Below are 22,320 nucleotides of genomic sequence, written 5' to 3' on the forward strand. Positions count from 1 at the left end.
AGGCAAACACTACCTGCTGTACTATCACTCCAGCCCCTAAACCTGCCCCTTTAGCAGGCACAGAATAATTTATTTTATATTGCTTGTTACAACTAGCTGGCTAGCTCAATTATCAAAAAGTACTTCTGTAAAAGAAAATTTGTGAAAATTGTTTAATCTCACCATGGGGATATTAAGTCCTTGTCTGATGCCTTACTAAGCTGTCATTCCTCTGCATTCCTTTTTTTAAAAAAAAATTTTTTATTGAATCACCGTGAGATAGCCCATTACAAAGCTGTTTATGATTGATTTTCAGTCATACAGTATTCCAACACCTATCCCTCCACCAGTGTACATTTCCCACCACCAGTGTCCCCAGTTTCCCTCTCACCTCTCTACCCTCTCACCCTCTCACCCCTCCACCCACCCTCCACTTCCGCCTGCCTCTATGGCAGGCACTTCTCTTCTCTTCTCTTCTCTCTCTGTTTTGGTCTCTGTCTCTGTCTCTTTTTTCTTTCTCTCCCTCTCTCTCCCTCTCTCTCTCCTTTTAAGCATTTTGGTTTGCAATACAGATAAGATACTGAAAGTTTATCATCCTCTGCATTTCTTTATTATATTTTTCAACCCATTGTCTATTCTCTTCAGTCTAGAAGGCTATCATAACAATGTTTTTCATATCTAAAGGTTCTCTTGTTTTATTTTCTTTTATTTTTATTCTTGGTCTTTTGAGAAAGTAAACACGTTTTTGTTATCAGTTATTCAATTTTTCTTTTTAGATTTCCTAAAGTCTGGGTTGAATCTGTGCCTTAAGAGATTGACTTTCCATTCTGCAAATCCCCTCGATGCATCATTAAAGTAAAAACTCATTTAAATGTAATTATTAAACTTTTTGTGGTTTTGTATGTTTTTTAAATTTGGGAGCCACACCTCTCTGTGCTCAGAGATCACTCCTGGTGGGGCTGTAGAATTATATGGGGTGCTGGATATTGAACCCAGTATGCTGCATACAAGGCAAGTCTCTTTCTTGCTGCACTCGCTCTCTGGCCCCTGAAGTGTTTGGTTTTTTTCCTAAATAAATAAAGCTATGATAGTTTGGCTGCCATAAATTTAGGTTGACACTAATAAATTCCCAAGAAAGACTTTTTATCATTTTATAATATTAGATGTAAAACTGAATGCTCAGGGCGGTAGAGAGGTTGTATGGCAGGCAGGGTGCTTGCCTTTCTCACAGCTGTCGCAGGTTCCGTCCCCCACACTTCGTGTGTTCCCAGAACACCTCTACCTCAGTGACCCCTGAGCACAAGCCAAGAATAAACCCTAAACACCTATGGGTGTGGCGAAAAAATGAATACACAGAATATTATTACAATTGATTTTTATTTCTGCAGTCTGCAGAATGTCTCTAATTTTTACTTGCCTGCAAGGATAAGGTTGAAAACTGTTTTCAAACACTGTCACTGTCATCCCGTTGCTCATCTATTTGTTCGAGTGGGCACCAGTAACGATGCCGTGCAGGTGCGATACTCTTGGTAGCTTGCCGGGATCTCCAAGAGGAACAGAGGAATCAAACACGGGTTGGCTGCGTGAAAGGCGAACGCCCTACCGCTGTGCTATCGCTCAAGCCCATTTTCAAACACGTAGCAATTAAAATGGAAACTAAACTGTAGGATAAAACAATAAGATTGATCTCTAAAGTTGTGGCCACTTTCTTTAAAGGTGGAGCTGTGAGAAAGTTATATTATTTGTTATTGATTCAGTAAGCTATAATGAGCTGGAACTCTGATGGGATCATGTTTTCTGTTCATTTGTGCCACATTTTTTCACTGTACCATAATCATAAACCAGAAGTTGACTTTTGTATCCAAACACCTTGTCACTTTAGCTTAAACACATTTACTGCTCACTGTCTAAACCAGCAAGAATTTGTGAGTTTGACTTATGTTGTATTTGTAAGTAGCAGATGGAGTATTCATGCCATTGTTTTGTAGATTGATAGAAAACAAAACTGATTAAGCTTTCAATGTTTCAAGGCTGAAATTTTATCAGGAGACAGTTTGAGAACTTTTGGGCAACATAAATATCTATCACATTCTGTGTTAGGTATATACATATGCACATACACATGTCTAAATATCACTGGCTGAAAGAAAGAGATTGTGTTATAAAGCATATGACATTTGCAGAATCTTAATCTCATTTTGACATGTAGTTTAGAACTTGGACCAAAGGTATAATTACTGATATATACTGTAATATCGGTTTCCCCTGCAGGCCCAAAATATGCTTTGGGGTGTGCATGGGGAAGAGAAGAGATTTGATAAATTATCTGATCTGGGAACATGATTACTCTTTTTTTCATTGTTTAATTTGTTGGCTTGAGGGCCACACCAGGCAGTGTTCAGAGATTATTCATGACTCTGCATTCAGGGATCACTCCTGGCAGGGCTGGGCTAGGGAAGCAGAGGAAATATGGGGTGCCAGGAATAGAACCCGACTCGGCCATGTGCAAGGCAAGTGTTCTACCTTCTGTACCATCTTTCCAGTCCTTAATTATTTGACTTAAGTAAAATAGTTTTATTTAGGAAATAAGAGAGCAGATGCCATTGGGCTGCATTAGCACACGACAGGGACTAATGAAGACATTACTGGCACCTGCTTGAAAAAAATCAGTGAACAACGGGATGACAAGTGATACAAGTGATATTAGGGCTAATATATATTACATCTATAATTATAGTCTCCTGCCCCTGCTCCTGGCTGTCTTCACCAGGGCTCCTCGGAGCAGGGCGGGTTTAGTTTCCCTCCCCACCCTGAGCAGAGCCCTTCAGCCGAAGATCTTCAGAACTCAGCCACAGCCATGTTCAAGGCCCTTCTCCACATTCTCGGACAAGCCTCACGCATGAAGGAACTGGAAGAGGAACCTGGGTGTCCAGGACCTGGGGCTGAGATCTCCAAGCCTGCTCATATCAGGACTGGGCTTCCTCCTCCCAGGTCCCTCATTTTCCAGTAGCTTGCAGTCACACCCACAAACTGCCCGTGCCATGTAATCCCATCAACGGCCAAGATCCAGAGACTATAAAACAAAACTCCCGGAAATGAATGCAGCTGCGCCACCTCTTATTGTTTACTTCTCCCTCTCGGAGAACTTGGCGAGGTACTGAGTGTATCCTGTTCACATGGCAGAGCCTGGAAAGCTCCCTGTGGTGTATTCAATATACCAGAGACAGTAGCAATGATAGGTCTTATTCCCCTGTCCCTAAAAGAGCCTCCATTGCGGCACCATTGGGAAGGACAAGTAAGGAGAGGAAACCAATATACAATCTGCGAGGGTAGGGTGAACCCTGGGGGTTGCTGCTCAACAGTGCTCAGCTCCATCATATAGCAGCTCCATCATCCAGTAGCTCCATCATTCAGCAGCTCCATCATCCAGTAGCTCTATCATTTAGTAGCTCCATCACCCAGTAGTTCCATAATCCAGCAGCTCTATCATCCAGAGGCTCCATGACCCAGAGCTCCATCATCAGGCAGCTCTATCATCCAGTAGCTATATCATCCAGCATCTCATCATCCGGCAGCTCCATCATCCAGCAGCTCGATCATCCGTCATCTCCATCATCCGGCAGTTCTACCATCTAGCAGCTCCATGACCCAGCATCTCTATCATCTAGCAGCTCCATCATCCAGTAGCTCTATCATCCAGTAGCTCCACGACCCAGCAGCTCCATCATCCAGCAGCTTCATCATCCAGTAGCTCCATGACCCAGCAGCTCCATTATCTGGAAGCTCTATCATCCAGTAGCTTCATCATCCAGCAAATCCATCATCTGGCAGCTCCATCATCTGGCAGGTCCATCATCCAAAAGCTCCATCTTCCACTACCTTCTCCTCCCCCATCTCCATATCTACCATCCTCTCACAGTTCCCACCATTCAACTCCGTGGCTGGTCATCCTCCTTCCCCACTGCCCATCCTCCAGCTCCATCATCTTTTCCACTGCTCCACTGTTCACACCCACCTCAGGCTGACCATCTGGTTCTGGTCACCCCCTAATTCCCTCAAGGTGCCACTGGCTTCTGAGTTCTTTGCTTATAAAAATATTGCAACGCACTGCTACATTTAAATAAGGTAAACAATATTAAAGAATAAAAATAATATTAAAATATAAGGATGTGCAAACATAATACTAAAGACAAAAAGGCATATGTTGATTTTCATTTATATAGAAGTATATATGAATGATAAGCCACCTCCTGCCAGTGCTAGATAATCTTCTCATCGGCTACCCTCCAGATCTCATGGCTGCGCCTCCTGGAAGGGAGCATAAAATGAGGCCCCCATAATCATGCCACCGGACTCCGCACCAGGGGTGCCCCAGAGGGGGCCAAGTGAGAGCCCTCCCAACCCCAAGGGACCCAGTCCCAGCAGCTGACCTCCACTACCCCACCACTACCACGTTCCAGGCCGCTTTCCACACACTCAGGCCCAGTCTCATGCATGAGTGAACATATTCCTGGACACATCATCATAAAGGGAAATATATATCTATATCTATATATATATACATACGCACCTCTTGAAGATCCTGGCAAGCTACCAAGAGTATCCCACCCGCATGGAAGAGCCTGAAAAGCTTCCCATGGCATATTCGATATGCCAAATACAATAACAATAACAGGTCTCATTCCCCTGACCCTGAAAAGAGCCTCCAATTGTTGGGAAAAATGAGTAAGGAGAGGCTACTAAAATCTCAGGGCTGGGATGAATGGAAACATTACTGGCTCCTGCTTGAGTAAATTGATGAACAATGGGATGACAGTGATGACAGTGATATACTGTAATGGAAATATTACTACAATTGCATTCTCAAGTATTTAAAGAATCCCCTATATATAGAGGAAATATGAAATTAGTATTTCTGAAGAATTCTCTCTAAATATGATTTAGATGTTTTCTTACACTATTATACATAATCAGTAGTACGTATATTATTCTCACCAGTTACAGTAAATTCCTTGATGTCTGTTACAAAAATATAGACCATCATCTGGCGAAAAATATGAATCTTTAGGTGTGCAGTCTTGAATTCTTTCACAATTGGGTTATTGCTTTCTCTACTTACACAGCTTTCACAGCATATGCCAGTTATTATGCCAAAAATAAAAACCAAACGAGGAAAGCATTAACACTGCAGATCCATTCCAAGTGAAAAATTCCAATTATCAAAGCCTAAACACAAGCCTCTTATTAAAAAAAAAAAAAACACTTTGATCTGAGCTATAATTGGCATACTCTCTACCAGGTGAAAGTGACACTGGCAATTTCTGTTGCATTTCCATTGTATTTTTCTCTACCAATAGTAGCAGATAGGATAAGAAGTTGGCTTTGGATCCGTCTCAAATGGGGTGCCTTTCGCCAGTTGAGGGCACAGGGCTCAGCTTCTGTGCCACGGAGGTTTCTGAAGACCAGCTTCTTGCATTCCCAGCTCATCAAAACTTATCTTAATGATTTTCTCAGCTACCAATTGATCTGTTCTAAATTTTCCGTCAAGATGTTGGTAACAGCAGACTGTGGTTTGTAAAAATAATTCCGTTTTAGTTCTAACTTGTTACTATGATGAGAACATGTGAAATTAAGCTTCTGAAATTTTAAAGTTGATAGTCGAGTGAGTTCTTCATATAGAATGCAGAATACTGCTTTTCTTAGTAGAGAAAGAAAATAAGCTCCAATGTTAATTCCCAAATACTCGATACGGATGTTAGAAAATTGGAACAGGACACGACTGCCATTATCATCCAGGTGAGTATGTGGAAATCTAAAATTTTCTTGGACTAGGTTGGTTCTCTGGAATTTAAGAGGTATTAGAAACGCTGGCTTTCCCTAGGCCACTGATGAACTCTGTGGAGAGAAAACAATTAAAGAGGTAGCTCACAGATTTTAGGAAATTCGTAGATTTTTTTAGCCCCTCTTACATCCTTGAACTCTGCCAACTTCTACGTGTTCTTGACTTTTTTCTACCATAATCTCAGTCAATGATGATGGAAGAAATGCTAACCAACAGGAAGCATTGAGAACAGACAGGTGGACCTGTGAGTCCAGGGATTGAAGGGGACTTGGGACTTCTTAAAGAATTACTACAGTGTTGTTCTGTTTTGCTTTTTGCTTTTTTTCTTCCTGGAAATAAAAATAGGAGTCCTCACGGTGAAAGATCCCACGTTTCTAGATTTTGAAGTCAGAAATGAAGTTCAACTCGTCATTTCAGCTGAAAGTAGGGGACACAGAGCTTTCAGCAAAGTAGCAGTCTCCATACAAGACACAAATGATAATTCCCCAGACTTTCAGCAAAGTGTCTACTGGGTGTCAATACCTGAAGGCCAGTACTACAATGCTCACATCATACAGGTAACAGAAATACAGCGTGTGTATATGTAAATTACTATGCATCAATGTATGTGAAAAGCTCTAAACCCCCTTTTCAGCATGTAAGTTAAATTTTAAAAATTTCCAAAGCATGTGAAATGTTTCATGGACATGATTAAATCTAAGGTTAAAATCTGGGGCTTCTGTGTCTAATCTCTTTTCATTCAGTCCTACTAACTTTCTATAGATATTCTGCTGAACAATGTAGTGCATCCTAATACAGGGAAACTAGAAGACACACACACAAAAAAATAGCTAACTTTATAATGCATACACTTCAATGCAGAAGATGAGATATCAGAGTCTAATTTAAACACCCACAGTTAACAATATAATAGACCAGCTTATATACCATAAGAGGCAAGAGTAGATACACACTCTTTAAGGAGAAAAAGTCCAAGAATGATCCTTGCTCTTGGTCTTAAAGGGGATGGAGGCTTTCTCCAGTTGGAACTGCAACTGGACAGACACAGACATACGAAACCAAGTGGATTTGAGAATCATAGATGTCTTGTGTTAAAGGCACTGATCGCTTTTGGGGAGATTAGGCCCCAAAAGGAAGAAGTTCAAAGTCCACAGAAAAAGACACTATTTCCAAAGGAGATTCTAAGCCCACCCACACCTGCTTCAGGATGGGTTGAGTTGGTGCTTTGTCTCCCAGAAAGAATCTAGACATTAGACAACCTACCAACTATTAGGTATCTGCAAAAACAACCTCTTGACAAAGTCGGGAAGTAAGCAGGATATTGTTTGGTCTCTATACTTCCTGCTATTGTCATTCAGCTCCTAAGAACATTATAGCCCTTTCTCTCTGGGCACAATTGTTCATCCATCTACGTCTTAGTAGACTTTGTGGGCAAACTCAAAGTCTCAGATAGACTTTCCCAGGGATCCCAGGAGAGAAAAGCATTAATACTGGTTAGCCTCGAAGGCCACCATTCAAAGAAGCTATGCCCCAAATGAGTCCAGGTTTGGGTACTTACCTGGGCACATTTCCCTAGACACTTGTCTTGATGAAGCAAGCCATGACGGGTGTGTACTATCACTATCTTGACAGCCCTCACTAGAGGCCTAATTTCCTGAAACATGATTTTAAATGATCCCCGGAGTGGTCATGGATATTATTCTGCCCTGTGGCACTTGAGTTTATCATTCTGGTCTTCCTGAAGGGAAGTTATTCATTTCCTTCCTGTGCCAAACAGCTGACTGATGTATCATCATGAAATTTATGGGTACCCAGCCCCATAAGCACTGTTCAGGAGGCTTCAAAGGAAAGATCCTTCTAAACAGGACTTTCTGGAGGAAAAAAAGTAAATGAGATTGGATTTTCTACACAGTGTACAAAAGCCACATCTGACCTATATTATGAGTAATACTTTCAGGGAAAGCTAAAAGAAGATGGTCATTCCCTAGGTGAAGATTTCTTTCATTTCCTGATGCTTACTTGAATTCATATTCATTACTATAAATCTATTGATGCAAATTAGATTTGTTAAGTATATTTTCCTCTTACTTAAACTTGGGGTCCAAGCCATGTGCTTCTCCTACTGAAAGTGAGTTGGAAGTCCTTTTAGTATGCAAAATCTTTTTCTTACCCAATACCCATTTTAATACAAGTTAAATGCAAACTTGAGCTATTTATTGCTATCCTTTGATTATTGCTTTTAAAGTGGGTTTGACACTCTGTTTCATAATGCGTTTTTGTCGGGGAGGGGACAGACTTAACCCAAATTTTGGATTAAGTTCTTCTCTAATGGAAGCTTTGCTTCACTACAGGTTTTGGCCACAGACATGGACAGTGGGTTGAATGGACTCATTGAGTATTCCATTCTCTCTGGCAACCAAGGAGAAGTTTTCCAGATGGACACACTGAGTGGTGTGATAACCGCCAACAAGACTCTCGATTATGAGCTCATCAACTCCTACAGGTTTGTCTGGAGACAAATGCCTGCCATGTGGTTCACTATTCTGCTTTTCCTCTGACATTGCTGCCCTGGGCATGACTTCCTGTTGTGTGCTTTTCTCTTCATCTAAATTAAGATCATCATTTCTCCTCTTTGTTCAATTTATGATCATTATTCTAAAATGTTGAAGGTCTTAGAAAGGACTTTCTACCAGGAAAAGCCAGAGTAAAATCCTAAGGTCCCTATAATTTTTTTAATTGGTGATGCATCTAAGGATGGGCATTATAGAGGCAGTATTTGTGAAGTGCTGACTGAACTACAGTTAGCACTCTGCAAAGGGTGGCTATTGCATTGAAGAAGTATAAAGAGTCAATGATCTTAATCTCTCTCTCCTCTCCCTCCCTCCCTCTCTCTCTCTTTCTCTTTTACTCTTTCTCTCTGTCTGTGTGTATAGATTACTATTAAGTGCTTATTTCACTGTTGTTCTAATAGAAATGGTCTTATTAAAATCTCACATTTAACATTAAATATATATTTTATCTATAGCAACATTTCTCAAATGGAAGTCAGATGTCGGATGGCCCCCTGTGAACCCCTGGGATGTTCCAAGGGAGTCACTGATGAAAATCACATAAATAGGAGACCACAGCATGTGTCTAAAGGGGCATCTAATAGGATAGAAGTGGAGGGGTGGCAAGGCACAGAAAGAATGTGAGATCAGAAGACAACAATGATCAAAAAAGGTTGAGACAAAGGTATAGAGTCTAAGATATACCAGCCCTTTACAGAACTTTATAAAAGAGAAAAAATAATAGCACAATTCTTCTAGGTATTAAAAAGGAAAAATCAGAGTTATAAAATCTAGCCAATATAAATGTGATATTTTGGCCTCACAGTCTGTAAAGGGATACTCAAAAGACCCCAGGATATGTGTTAGTGAGAATGTGACCTAGAGGCAGGAGATGTGGTGCAGTAGTAAAATACATTCCTCGCATGCTGGAGACCTGGATTGGATCCCCGGCACCACACATACCTACACACAAAAGATGGCCTAGTGCTCGCTTTGGCAGCACATATACTAAAATTGGAACGATACAGAGAAGATTAGCACGGCCCTTGTGCAAGGATGACATGCAAATTCATGAAGCATTCCATATTTTAAAAAAAATTTATGGCCATAGAAGGCCATAAAATTGATTTTAGAAAGAGTAAGAAGTGATATATATTGTCATATATTTATTCATTTTATGACTCAGTCCCTACTTTTGTTGAATTTTCTCTCTTTCATCAGATTTATTGTTATATACTTGCATGCTTAATAACTATTTCCTGTTCCTTGTCTTAGATTTATTTTATTGTCATAGTACCTTTATGAGTTACATACTCAACTTATTTTAGTTTTTTTTCCTGCTTTAGTAACTAAGAAGCATTTAAAACTAACTGGGGGCAAAGAGAGAGTATAGCAAGTAGGGGATCCCATTTGGACCCCTGAGCACTGTAAGGAATAATACCTGAGTATTAGGAGTGAGTCTAAGTGTGGCTGGGTGTGGCCCCCAAAAAACAATCAAAAAATTTTTAAGGATGCCTTGGGGATCTAATGTACAGTAAGGAACTTCCTGTTAATACTATTTCTCAGAACACACTTGAGAAAAATGCAACTATTTTAGGTAATGAGTGCTCATTAGCTTAATTGTATAATTATTTTATAGTGTACCAGATGTCACCATATAATCATCACTTTTCCATAATCACTGCATTCTGTTTTTACAAAGAATTTTTTTTACCACCTTTTAATACAGTTTCTCATAGTAGTTGCACCTCACCTTTTTTTGCAATAAACAATTGCATAAAATGTATGTTGATTATCTGATGAAATGCTATCTGTGTATGTATGTATACAGGCATATAATTATTGGTCAGTTATACTTCAGTAGAGCTATTTAGGAAGGGAATGGTTAAACTGATTTTCTTCTCTCAGAACATAGCTTTCATTGTATTGACATTAAAGGCTTCCATATAGAAATGTCTGAATTTATCAATAGTGCTTAAATCTGTAGTTGTATAAATGGTTATTCGTTTCACTGTTGTAGTTAAGAACATGTTTACAAAAGCATGTCAACATTCTGATTTTGATATACATTTACCATCGCTCACCATCACCAAAGTGACCAGTACTTCTTCCTATACTTGGTAATCTCCATTTTATAGTCCAGAACCCAGGGTTTGTCATTGTTCATTACTGTCTTTTCCCTTGTTTTATTTCTTATTATACTACAGATGAGTGACATCATCCAGTATTTGCACTTCTCTTTATTACTTATTTTGCTTAATAAGATACCATCCAGTTCAATCCAAGCTGTAGGAAAATACAAAGTTTACTTTTTCTTAGAGCTGCATAATACTCCATTGTATATATATATATATATATATATATATATATATATATATATACATGTGCACGTGTATATGTGTATATCACTTTATCACCGTCATCCCATTGTTCATCGATTATCTTGGAGTGGGCATCAGTGACATCTCCATTCGTCCCAGCCCTGAGATTCTAGCAGCCTCTCCTTACTCGTTTTTCCCAATGATTGGAGGCTCTTTTCAGGGTTGGGGGAAATGAGACTTGTTATTGTAACTGTATTTGGCATATCAAATACTTCTTCATTCAGTCATCTGTCCTTAGACATTTGAGTTGCTTCCATGTCCTACACTGAGTGCTGCAATGAACATAGATATGCATGCATCTTGATGAATGCTCTCTTTGTGTTCTTGGGGTAAATCCCAAGAAATGGGTTCACTGGGTCATATGCAAACTCTATTATTAGTGTTTTTTAAGGCTTCATCATGTTTTCCATGAGAATGTTTTCCATGAGAATAACCAGATGACATTCCCACTGACCGTGAGTGAGAGTTCCTTTTCATCACATCCACACCATCACTGGTTGTTTTCCAGACTTTTTGATATCAGCCATTCTCGTTCATGTGAGATGATACCTCATTGTCATTTTTGTTTGCATTTCCCTGTTGAGAAGTGACAATGGAAATTTTTCATATGCCTGCTGGTTGTCTGTAAGTCCTCTTTGGGGAAATTGCTCATCTTCCTCCCCATTTTCAAATGAGTCTATTGGTCAGTCTAGAAATCCGTGGCCATAGAGAAGCGTGGCCTTGTTTATTTTTCAGTGTTTGGGGCCCTCCCCAGACTATGCTCAGATGCCACAAAGGCCAGTGCTCTGGGGCCCGTGCAGTGCCAGGGATGGCAGCCAGGACAGATACTCAGCCATTAGAGCCGTGTCCCCAGCCCGGGCTTGCCTTGGCCTTCCTTAGCACACATTTCAATGTGTGGTTTATATTTTTCTCATGTTCTTGTATGTTCTTGCACACCAGGTGTTTCTCTTCATGCTCACATTGTTTTCTGAGGACATTAGCTTGGTCACTCCCAGGAGGAGATGAAGTGTGGCTTGCTTTAGGGTCACTTATCTGCTGCAAGAAGACAAAGGGAGTCCCCCAGGGGACTTGTTGGGATCTGGGTCACAGCCTTGTTCAGGCCAAACTGGAGGGCAGACCTTCTGCTGGAGAACAACAGGTATTGGAAGGACCTAAGTGTCCCTTTGCTCCAGGCCAAACTGCTTTCATGTTTTATGAGGAAAGACCCTATTTTCGGGGGAGGGGCCGCCAGAGCAATGGGATTCATTAGCCTCAGGAATCATCCCAAGTGTGATGAAGTGTTTAGTTCTTTTTGTTTATTGCATTTCAAATTAGTACTTTAGAAATATTCTAAAAGCTTATTTCGACATTAATTGATGTTTTCAGTTAATCAGTGCTTTCCAGATTGGGGAAGGGCTACTGCCCCCCCCCCCCACAAAGGGGCCTGAGATCAATCCAATGATTGATTGGTAGCTTCAGGTGTTTTGTGGAGGAGGATTTTCTGTTTAATTAAAGGAAGTAGATTTCTGGAGGCTGGCAGCTTTGAGTGATTTTTTTTTCCCTGAAAAAGGAGATGGTAGGCCAAATAACTTTGAGAACCACTACTTGGAGGTGACCTTGTTACTGTTGATTGTTTTTCTAGCAATTTCTTAGTGCAAATAATTGTCATGATATTGTAAAATTGCATTAAAAGGGGCAGATAAATAGTACAGCTGGCAGGGCACTTGCCTTGCATGTGGCTCACCCAGGTTAGATTCTGGGCACCACATACCTGATCCCGGAGTGCAGAGCCAGGAGTATACCCTGAGCACTCCCAGGTGCGGCCCCAAAAGAAGAGAAACAAAAACAAAATGCGTTAAAAGTGACTGTGTAAGTATGTTAACACCTACCCAGGCTACATTTCTCCTGCGGTGATTTTAGGTGTAAGGCTTGTGGTTTTCTGTAATGGACAAGCGCTGGGGAGTCTCGGCCTCTTAACCTGAGTGGCTGAAGAAACAGAGACATCGAACTGTCTTCTAGGTTCCAGGAACCAAGCACTTTATGATGCCAATGACTTTCTATTACAATTTTTTCTTCTTACTCCTTGGAGCCTAATGAATAATTGGGTCTAACTCCAATTCCTTTCAGCTCTTTCCAGTTTGAGTCACCGTTTCTATGTTCCTGACATTTAAACTGATCCCAGTATTAAGACATGTCCCTCTTCAGTTCCCCATGAAGAGCATGACTTTAGATGGGAAGGGCAAAATTTGAGACAGTACAACAGGTAGGTGACCCAGGATAGACTCCTCAGCACCCCATCTGGTCCCCTAGGCCTGCCAGAAGTGATCCTTGTAAACCTATGTACTGCTAGGTGTGGCCCCCAAACCAAAACCAAACCACATAAAAAGAATTGAGAGTAGTTTAAATCTGTTTTACACACACACACACACACACACACACACACACACAAACACACACACACACACCCCACACAGTTTCCAATTTCACAAAACTTTTGCTTCCTCATGGTGTCTTCCCTCGTATTAAAAGCAAAGGGAGTTGCTACACCTGGAGCAAATGCTTTAGAAAAGGTGTCATTTATGGGCCAGAGATGTGATTTAGTGAGAGTGTTGAATTTCCAATATGAGGACTTGGGTTTGATCCCTCTTCCTCTCCAACACTAGAACTAAAATTTTAGAACACAACCACAAAGGAAAAGAAAGTGTAATTTAGCTTTGAACTTTACTTTGGAAGGGTGTTCTTTAGTTGGAGTAAAGCATTCCTAAGTCTATCTCTTTGTTTTAGACTAAGAACCGGAAAAAAATAACATCATTTATGGTTCTTCTCAATATGAAAGCACTGAATAAAAAATCAAATTATGTCTAGCTCTCCTCGGAAGTTAAATACAGAAAAATTCAATAAAAATATGAAGACAACATATAAAATGGAGCTTAAGTTCTGTCCAATTAATGTTCCTAAATTTGGAGGGGAAAAAGTAGTTACCCAAGCAGGAGACTGGGGGTTTAGAAAAACAGATCAGTTATTATCTGCTGAAAGCTTGGGGATTTGAGTCCCTTAAGTTGAGTCCCTATCTATTTTATATTTTAGGAAGTTTTTAAAATAATCACAGTTGTAGACATAAGTGGTGCAACTTCTCTCCCTGGAGTTAGTTGGAGTCTTATAAGCTTAAGATTCATAGAATGAAGGAAATGGGACTTCAGAGAATGAAAGTTGTTGGCTAGGATTATCCAACTGGTCAAAGATAGCTCTGAGATTCTAGCCCATGCAAGTGGTCATAGGGTTTCCTGCGCTTTTTCGTTAATGAATCTTAAAGGCCCACATGTGCTTAATGACAAAACACAAAACAGGACAAACTTCAGGAACTTAAGAGTCATACTAACAGGGCTGGAGCAATAGCACAGCGGGTAGGGCGTTTGCATTTCATGCGGCCGACCCAGGTTCAAATCCCAGCCTCCCATATGGTCCCCCGAGCACCGCCAGGAGTAATTCCTGAGTGTATGAGCCAGGAGTAACCTCTGTGCATCGCCGGGTGTGACCCAAAAACAAAACAAAACAAAAAGTCATACTAACAAGCAAGTTCCAGCATGGAGTTGTGAAACAGCATCTGTGTAGGTGTGAGCATAGAATGGGATTTGCGTGACCATCCTCTGACTTACACCTTAAATGAAGAGTGACTTCACCAGTATTTAAATCAGTAAGCAATGCTCATGTATGTGGTGTAATACTTTAGGGTCAAGATTTTGCATTTGTAGAGATTTGAAATAAAAGTAAGAAAAAAAACCACCTCAACATGAGACAGCTAAAGATTAAGCAATAAAAAATTCAATTTTTTTACAACATTCTAGGTCTAAAAGCAGTTATTGCCCGGGGCAGTGCTCAGTTCACACTCTGTTCTCCGTTGAGTGCTCATTGTGATTCAGAGAAATAATCAAAAGCATTCCTATGTCTAATCATCTTTTCCGAGATATGGGAGTCATAAGTAACAGAGCTAAGGGTTAGCTCCCCATAGACAAGGGAAAAGGGGGAAAGAGGTCATTTCTGCAAGAAAGGCATGAGGAAAAACATGGCTATGCAAAGTATCTGCTTTATTTGGAACTAACTCATGGTACAACAGTCAAGAAGCATTGCTTATAGGTAATAAAGAGAGGCTGGTAGGTCACAGCGAGTTCTGAAGAGCTTTTTTATTACAGCGAATGGAATTATTATTCTGTAGGCGGGACAAAAGTGGAAGCACATTGGTGTATGCTCAGATCTTTGTTTTCAAAATTCATCTGTGAATGGATGTGGTGCAGAACAGAGAACCAGCACTGGGCAGATTAGTTAAGGTAGACAACAGCTGTAAGTATAGTATTATTGGTTTAACAAGGACGGAGATAGAATGGCTTCTGAAGTTATACATAGGAAAGAAGAATCTATTCGGATTCTGATTTGGAGGAGTGCATTTTGAGTTTGAAGGACAAGCAAAACCTTATCCTGAAGGCAATTCAAAATTATAATCTAGAGCTCAGAATAGGAATTCATCTCCTTTCAAGCTTTAGTTTGGGGCTAATTTGAGAAAATTTGTCAAATACCTAGGGAGAATATGTAAAATGAGAATTTGGATATTGTCACCACTTAGGAGCAGGCTGAAAAAATAGTCATCAAGAGTATAGATTAGGGAGGCCGAAAGATACTAACAGAACATGGAAAGTATGATTTCCTGAAAACACTGCATAAAAGAAACAACGGTTTAAATATGTGTTTGTATTCTTCTACTAAAAGTCTTCTGCTAAAAATTCAAAAGGAATGTGTTTGTAACAAATTGTTTTCTGATAAGATACTTTACCCACTATTATATTTGTAGATTAATCAATTTGAAGCTTTGGAGCCTCAAAATTTAAGCAAAAAGATGAATTTTTTACTAACAAAAATATTTTACAGATTAAGTAAATAAATACAATTTCCTATAAAATGTTTTACAGACACTACAAATTATGGGATTGCAAACAACAAATATTTCACAAGTAAGAGTTACTGTCTTAGAAAGCTTCTAGATACTTCCAAGAGAGAAAATTCTTTTCATGAGTGTAAGAAACACTAGATGTTTCATAAGAAATGTTTCATAATGGAGAGATAGTGCAGTAGGTAAAGCACAGTAGGGTGGGGCCAACCCCTCTTCACATATTTGTGCACTGCAGCTAAAAACTATTCAAGCACTATAGACAGGTGTATGATCACAGGTCAACCTATGTGACAATCACTATAATTAAAAGTCATCAACCACAGCCAGAGCAAAAGTATAGTGGATTGGGTGCTTGCCCTGAACACAGTCTACCGGGAACCAATGCCTGGGAACAGCCAGAAACCCATGCCTGGAACGGCCAGAAACCTATGCCTGGACACCAATATGTCAGTACAAACTGACCTGTAACTAGGAACAACAGCTTCTTGGGAAAGGTTGCAGAACAATGCCCAGGGAAACTGCCACCAGGGCCCACATCCAATTTTGTTTAACATGTGCATTCTTTGCTATTCCCCCATTCTGCCCACTTCCTCATATAATCAATTATAAAAGACTAGCTTGGGAGAAATAAAGTTGGGGCTTGCTCCCATTCTTGTGTCTGTCTCTTTCTCCTTGCGTCTGTCTCCTTTTCACTCTCGCACCCTCTCCCGGTTACCCACGTTGGACAAGTCCTGCGGGACGGTACAACAGTCAACCGTGTTTCCATACCTAATACCCCATGTGTTCCTGTGCCCAACAGGAGTGAGCCCTGAGCACAGAGCCAGGAGTGAGCCCTGAGCATCACTGGGCAGGGCCCAAACTCAAAACAAAAAAAGAAATGTTTCATAAGCGGCATTAAAATATAATTACAAATGTCACCTTTTGTGATGCATCTCCCAATGATGTACATCAGGATGAAGAGCTGGGGGCAAGGGAAATTAGTTGTTCTGCCTTTGACATGCTCAATAATCTTCAAGCATGAGAGGGAAGGAAGGGGTTTGGGGTCTTCGGCAGAAAGAAGGTACACTGGTGATGGGTGTGGTGTTGGAATTTTGTGCATGAGAAGCCATCATTAACAATATTGCAAATCACAGAATCTCAATAAAATACATGTGCAAAATAAAATAATTTTTAAGCACGTTCTAGCTCAATATCTCACCACACCTGTGGCTATAGCTGAACCTGTCCTTAGTACATGGGAACAAATCTGATTCTTACTCATCCTTTCTCCCCCTGAAGATGTATTTTAACTCGTGGTGTGGTTTCCTCTCCTCCACTATCTGGAATCTCTTACCAGTCTGCTGGCTTTTCCCTAGCTATGTTAAAACTTCTATCCACTCCTCCTACTGATAGCTTTTCCCAAACCCTGTTTTTTTTTTTTATTTCCTCCCCAGCCTTTTGCAGATGAGCACAGGTTTGAAATGCTTTTGTTATCAAGACAGTAACATCTCTGGAGGAGGAGGAGTTGAGATTTGGTAGTTTCTACCAAAACTCAGAGGTCCTCTTTCACACACCACTCCGGTGACCACCCTTGTGAACATAGCACGGGATGGTTGAATTCTGTAGGAAAGAGGTTTTACTGGCAAGAAAACAATTTGTTGGGAGACAAGTTTAGCCAACATAGGATGTAGAGAAAGCTGCAAAGAGAAGAAATGGGGTGGTTTGTTTTATGCCAAGAGTTAGGATGATGTTTTGGATGGTGTTTTGGGGGCGGGGAGGGGGTGGCACACCCAGTGGTGCTCAGGGCTTACTCCTGGCTCTGCACTCCTGCACTCAGGATCGCTTCTGGCAGGGCTCAGGGGCTCATAGGACTATACGGATTGCCAAGGATAGCACTGTAGCACTGTAGCACTGCCATCCCATTGTTGTTCATCGATTTGCTCGAGCAGGCACCAGTAACGTCTCCATTGTAAGACTTGTTATTACTGTTTTTGGCATATTGGATATGCCACGGTAGCTTGCCAGGCTCTGCCATGTGGGCGGGATACTCTCAGTAGCTTGCCGGGCTCTCCCAGAGGGGTGGAGGAATCGAACCCGGGTCGGCCTTGTGCAAAGTAAACGCCTTACCTGCTGGATAGAACTTAGTTCAATTGTGTGCAAGGCAAGTACCCAACCCAGTGCTTGAATATTCTTTAGTTAGCTACAGTGCTTGTGAGAGGTAGTACACATCATTGAAGGGTTCTTTGGGCCACATCCAGCAGTGCTCAGGTCTTACTCTTGGCTCTGTGCTCAGGGATCACTGCTGGTGGTGCTAGGGGAACCAGATGTCGTGTTAGGGATTGAACCAGCTTGGCCATATGCAGAGAAAGCTCCTAACTCCTGTACTATCTCTCCGGATCCACATTTTTTTTTTCAAATTGCAATACTCACACCTACCTGGGTACAACACACACCGTTGATGTACCAGGGGTCCCAAGCAGCAGAACTGCTGAGACCACCATTGGTACATGGTATCAAACTTGTGACATCACATTTGCAAGGCAGGTACTTTCAAACTGTCCCCAGGGACCTGTTTGAAAATTAAGAAATTTTCAAAATCAGGCCCCTGATTTTGCCTTCTTAACCCCACAGAGTCTTCTCTTATTCTTGGAGAGGAAGAAAAAAGAACAAAGTTGCAAAAAAAATTGATTATTAGATTATATGGCTGATGTTTTTTGTTTTTTCTTAGAATTTTAGAAGGAACACATAATTCATGGTAGAGATTTAAGATACTGTTGAGAGTTTTGGAAATCCTCTGCCAATATCTTCAGTATTTATTAAGGCAATCAGCTAAGATCCTGCCTGATAAAAAGTCTCCTTTCAAGAACAATCTGGTGGAAAGAGTTTTCCCAGAGTTGGAAAGATAGCAGAAGTATGTTTGGAGCGAGAGTGGGCTCTCTCAGCCCCGTGGGTCATATGAATATGAAGTCCCTGCAGCTACCACTCCTCAGGGTCACAGGCCTGGAGCATGGAACTCATCAAGGAAGATTCTAGAAAACTTACAGTTTCATAGAAGCATTTGTGTGCAAACTGTGGTTTGACAAAAAGTTCTGTTTTTTTCTTTTTTTTTTTGTTTGTCTTCTGGGGGGTTACACCTGACAATGCCCAGGGCTTACTCCAGGCTCTGCACTCAGGGATCACTCCTGGTGAGGCTTAGGGGACCCTGTGGGGTGCTGGGGATCCAACCTTGGCTGACCACATGAAAGGCAGGTGCCTTACCCGTTGTTCTAAAGCTCCACCCCATTTTGGAAATTGTTTTCTTTATGCCACACTTGTCCTTGTATTTTAAGGACATATGTTTTACCTCTCTCCATAGCAAAGAATCCATTTTTTTTCTCCAACCTGACGTAAGCATTTCTAGAATCTACCCCCACCACCTCCAAGTAGAAACACTAAGAAAATAAGGTGGTTGTGGCTACAGTGGAAGACTAGACAAACCACAACTTTCTTCTTATTTTTGAAGTCACCATGAAATAAGTTATTCATGATTGGGTTTCAGGCACACCACGAAACAATGACGCATCCCTTTTCCAGTGTCCACTTTCTTCCACCAATATGCCCCACCGCCACGACCATTTGCCTCCTACCCACCTGTCTGCCTGTGCAAGAGGTTCTTTTTTTAAAAAAAAAATAAGTTTTTGCACTATGGTTTGCAGTCCTGTTGCTGATAGGGTGTCACACATAACACTTTCCGACCTCTCAGCACCAGCTCCTCCAGCTGAACGCTTCCCTCCTCTATGGACATTGCCCCTCACACATGCCTGGCTTAGCTTAGACCCACAACATCAACTTTCCATGCAGATTTATTCTTAGGCTTCAACGTCTTCAAGAAGTTATTGCACTCATACTCGAATGGGGAGAAAGCAGCCTGCATATTTATGAACAGTAGATAGTGAAAATTGAGACTTATTTTAAATTTAGAACCTTAAGACTACACAGAATAAAACAGACAAGATTGTCTTATGTGGGGGCTGGAGTGATAGCACAGCGGGTAGGGCATTTGCCTTGCACGTGGCCGACCCGGGTTCTATTCCCAGCATCCCATATGGTCCCCTGAGCACCGCCAGGAGTAATTCCTGAGTGCAGAGCCAAGAGTAACCCCTGTGCATTGCCAGATGTGACCCAAAAAGAAAAAAAAGATTCTCTTATGTGTCAACTCATAGCAGAAAAAAAAATAGAAGTGTGCTAACGTCTATGTCTATTAGCCTGGCAGGCTACCCGTGGCATATTCGATATGCCAAAAACAGTAACAGCAAGTCTTACAATGGAGACGTTACTGGTGCCCGGTTGAGCAAATTGATGAGCAATGGGATGACAGTGATACAGTGATATATAACCTGGTAATGCTCAGGGGTTAGTCCTGGCTCTGCAGTCAGGAATTACTCTTGACCGTGCTTAGGGTACCATATGGGATGCTGGGAATCGAACCCAGGTTGGATGTGTGCAAGGCAAATGCCCTACCTGCTGTATTATAGCTCCAGCCCCCTAAGTCTATTTCTCTAGTAGTGGTACGAGCAAGCTGACACTTTGACTATAGGTTGCCATACCATTGACAACTCATTTTATGAGTGTGTGTCCAAAGTGTGGAGAGGTGAGGAAGCAATGAGCCTGAATAAGTTCTGACTTGGAGTGTGATGTGCACAGGAAGAGAAGAGAGGTCAGTAAAAATTTCCTGGAGGTTGTTGAAAGATCAGGAGTGTGAAGGGACAAGGAGCTGAAGCCAAGCCAGGACCCAGAAGCTCACACATACATGCTCCAGGCCTGCGCTATCTCATAGGCATGGCACTCTAATGCAAAGTCAGTGTGGTGGGAAGGCACCCAAACTGTAATGTGACAGAGAGGAGGAAGCAGAGGAGACTTGAAGGAGGGGATTCTGAACAGTGAAGGGAAAATTCAGAGACAGCTTCTCAGATGAAAATATGAGAGATGGGACGACACATACCAGCAAGTCCTGCTCTGCTTGAGGCTTTTTTGGATTTCGCACTGGAAGGCCGGGGAACTGACCTGGTATTTCAGACTGAAAGTCCCACCTTCCAAGAAACACTTGAGCCCCCGTCAGAGCAGGGTAGCTGATTGGCCTCTCGGGGGCTCTGAGAACTCACTGCCTCCTCACACAGCGGTTTGAGGGTGTCTAGTCCCAGCTCTAAGCTTGAGAATGGGGTCAGGGAGATTGAACCAGGACTGCACACAAAGCAAGTGCCTTGAACCCCAACACAAGTTGCCTTGAACTCCAATACAAGTGCCTTGAACCCCAATGCAAGTGCCTTGGGGCTGGAGCGGTAGAACAGTGGGTAGGGCATTTGCCTTGCACGCGGCCGACCCGGGTTCAATTCCCAGCATCCCATATGGTCCCCCGAGCACTGCCAGGAGTAATTCCTGAGTGCAGAGCCAGGAATAACCCCTGAGCATTGCCGGGTGTGATTCAAAAATGCAAGTGCCTTGAGCCCCAACACCAGTGCCTTGAACTCCAATGCAAGTGCTTTGAACCCCAACACAAGTGCCTCGAATCCAGTTTTGTTTCTCCAGCCCTGAGATATGGAAGGTAGAAGTAACTGGACTGGAACACCAATCTAAGTGATTGGTATTCTGGAGCTCACCATTATTTGCATGTTAGGGAAGTGATAAGAGAAATGGGGTGGTCGAGGCACTAATTTAGATTTTAACTAAGTTACTAAAGAAACTAGTTGTATCATAAAAGGCAAATTACATCATTTCCTAAATTTTTTCAGATGGTGGACTCTTACCATTACCATCCTAGTGAATCAGACATCTGTTACACATCTATAAGCTATGCCATGTTTTCTCTCTATATTCTACAATTTTGATTGATTTTCATTTGGCATTAAAAAAAGAAAACAAAGCACTCTTAGTGATAATATCATTTGTTGGTATCATAAAATGGAAATTTGTCACTGGCGGAGTGAAGCAAATCTATTTATCCAAGAATGTGTTTTGTGTTTGTGTTTTTAAAGCAGGTTTTAGTGTTTGTATCCTTAGTAGGAAAGTCGGCATTTTACACCCTGTCTTTCAGAAACGGTCTACGTGTTTTGATATAAACACCTCATCACCCTGGTGGATTGCTGGATTTGATTCTCTATGTCAAAAATAAGTTATGCATGCAGAATAGAATTTAAAAAAAAAGTAATGTGGAGTTCATGCCCAATTCAATCAGCTTAATCAATGGCTGAATAAATAGCAGTACTCCTACATTATTAAAAAAAGAATAAGTTATGTCAGGTTACCTCATTATGAAATAAATTTTAAATAATGCCATTTAGAAAATGTCTAGAGGAGAAATAAAAATAGCTAATTCAGCTCATTTTCTGAATTTTTTAACTGGTTATTTAATATTTGTTTTATTTTTATTCTCTGAATGAAAGATAACATTCCTTGATTCTTTCCCAAACCAGTTTGGTTGTGCAAGCCACAGATAAAGGGATGCCCAGGCTTTCTGGCACAAGTGTGATCAAGATCCAGGTGACTGACATAAATGACAATGCCCCCACTTTACTCCCCGTGGAAGCAATGGAAATTGCAGAAAGTAAGTGTGGTGATTTGGAAGAGTGGTTCTGATTAACTTGAACAATACCTTCTCCTATTTTTTCAGCCAGGCTCTGTTTTAAATGTGAG

The 22,320-nt window shown here is 41.3% G+C and overlaps 1 protein-coding gene and 1 non-coding gene across 2 annotated transcripts in view; both read left to right on the forward strand.

Moving 5' to 3' along the window:
• Positions 1-22,320, forward strand: part of DCHS2 (dachsous cadherin-related 2) — a 275,427-nt gene that overhangs the window by 242,358 nt on the left and 10,749 nt on the right. The window contains exons 15-17 of the mRNA XM_055144802.1: positions 6,167-6,378; positions 8,173-8,324; positions 22,101-22,231. Coding sequence (XP_055000777.1) covers positions 6,167-6,378; positions 8,173-8,324; positions 22,101-22,231 — 495 coding nt within the window. The remainder of the gene's footprint in view (positions 1-6,166; positions 6,379-8,172; positions 8,325-22,100; positions 22,232-22,320) is intronic.
• LOC129406739 (U6 spliceosomal RNA) lies at positions 9,355-9,461 on the forward strand. The gene has a single exon (XR_008631198.1). It is a non-coding gene; the product is annotated as a U6 spliceosomal RNA (small nuclear RNA).

The sequence above is a fragment of the Sorex araneus genome, chromosome 7, assembly GCF_027595985.1.
Source record: "Sorex araneus isolate mSorAra2 chromosome 7, mSorAra2.pri, whole genome shotgun sequence".
Taxonomy (NCBI): domain Eukaryota; kingdom Metazoa; phylum Chordata; class Mammalia; order Eulipotyphla; family Soricidae; genus Sorex; species Sorex araneus.